At 58.8% G+C, this 515-nt stretch overlaps 1 protein-coding gene across 1 annotated transcript in view; it reads right to left on the bottom strand.

The window, feature by feature from the left end:
* Positions 1-515, bottom strand: part of EMH_0010780 (uncharacterized protein) — a gene marked incomplete at both ends in the record, with an annotated part of 22,294 nt that overhangs the window by 6,016 nt on the left and 15,763 nt on the right. Inside the window, one exon of the mRNA XM_013499051.1 lies at positions 3-496. Within this exon, the coding sequence (XP_013354505.1) occupies positions 3-496 (494 nt within the window). The remainder of the gene's footprint in view (positions 1-2; positions 497-515) is intronic.

Below are 515 nucleotides of genomic sequence, written 5' to 3'. Positions count from 1 at the left end.
GCTGCGTGGGGTGTATAGGCAGGTCTGGGGTGTATAGGGACCTCGCAAACAGCAGCCGCAGCGCCTCAGCAGATAAAAACGGGCGTACATACAGCACACCACGCCCCCTGCTGCAGCCGCTGCTGCTGCTGCTGCTGCTGCTGCTGCTGCTGCTGCTGCTGGTGAAAGCAGCAGCAAACTCAATGGAGAGAATACGCAGAGACAGCAGCAGACGAGGATCTATCTTTATCTCTGCTTCGCTGTCTATACGGACTGTAACAGCAGCAGCAGAGAGGCGGCAGGGGTGGGCTGCAGCAGCAACTGACACGGGAGACAATAGCGGCAGCAAACACACTTGCTGCTGCTGCTGCTGCTGCTGCTGCTGCTGCTGCTGCTGCTGCTGTTGAGGATAGCTGTGGTGATACAGCCAACGACCTGATACCTGCTGCTGCTGCTGCTGCAGCACGCAGCTACCCAGTATCGCCTCCTCCCGCTTCTCCGTCACCTGCATAGACATCTGAGCAGCAGCAGCAGCA

The sequence above is a fragment of the Eimeria mitis genome, genomic scaffold (genome assembly GCF_000499745.2).
Source record: "Eimeria mitis Houghton genomic scaffold, Emh_scaff395, whole genome shotgun sequence".
In the NCBI taxonomy this organism is placed as follows: Eukaryota; Apicomplexa; class Conoidasida; order Eucoccidiorida; family Eimeriidae; genus Eimeria; species Eimeria mitis.
The sequence above is the reverse complement of the archived record's forward strand: the minus strand, read 5'-3'. Positions and strand labels throughout refer to the sequence as shown.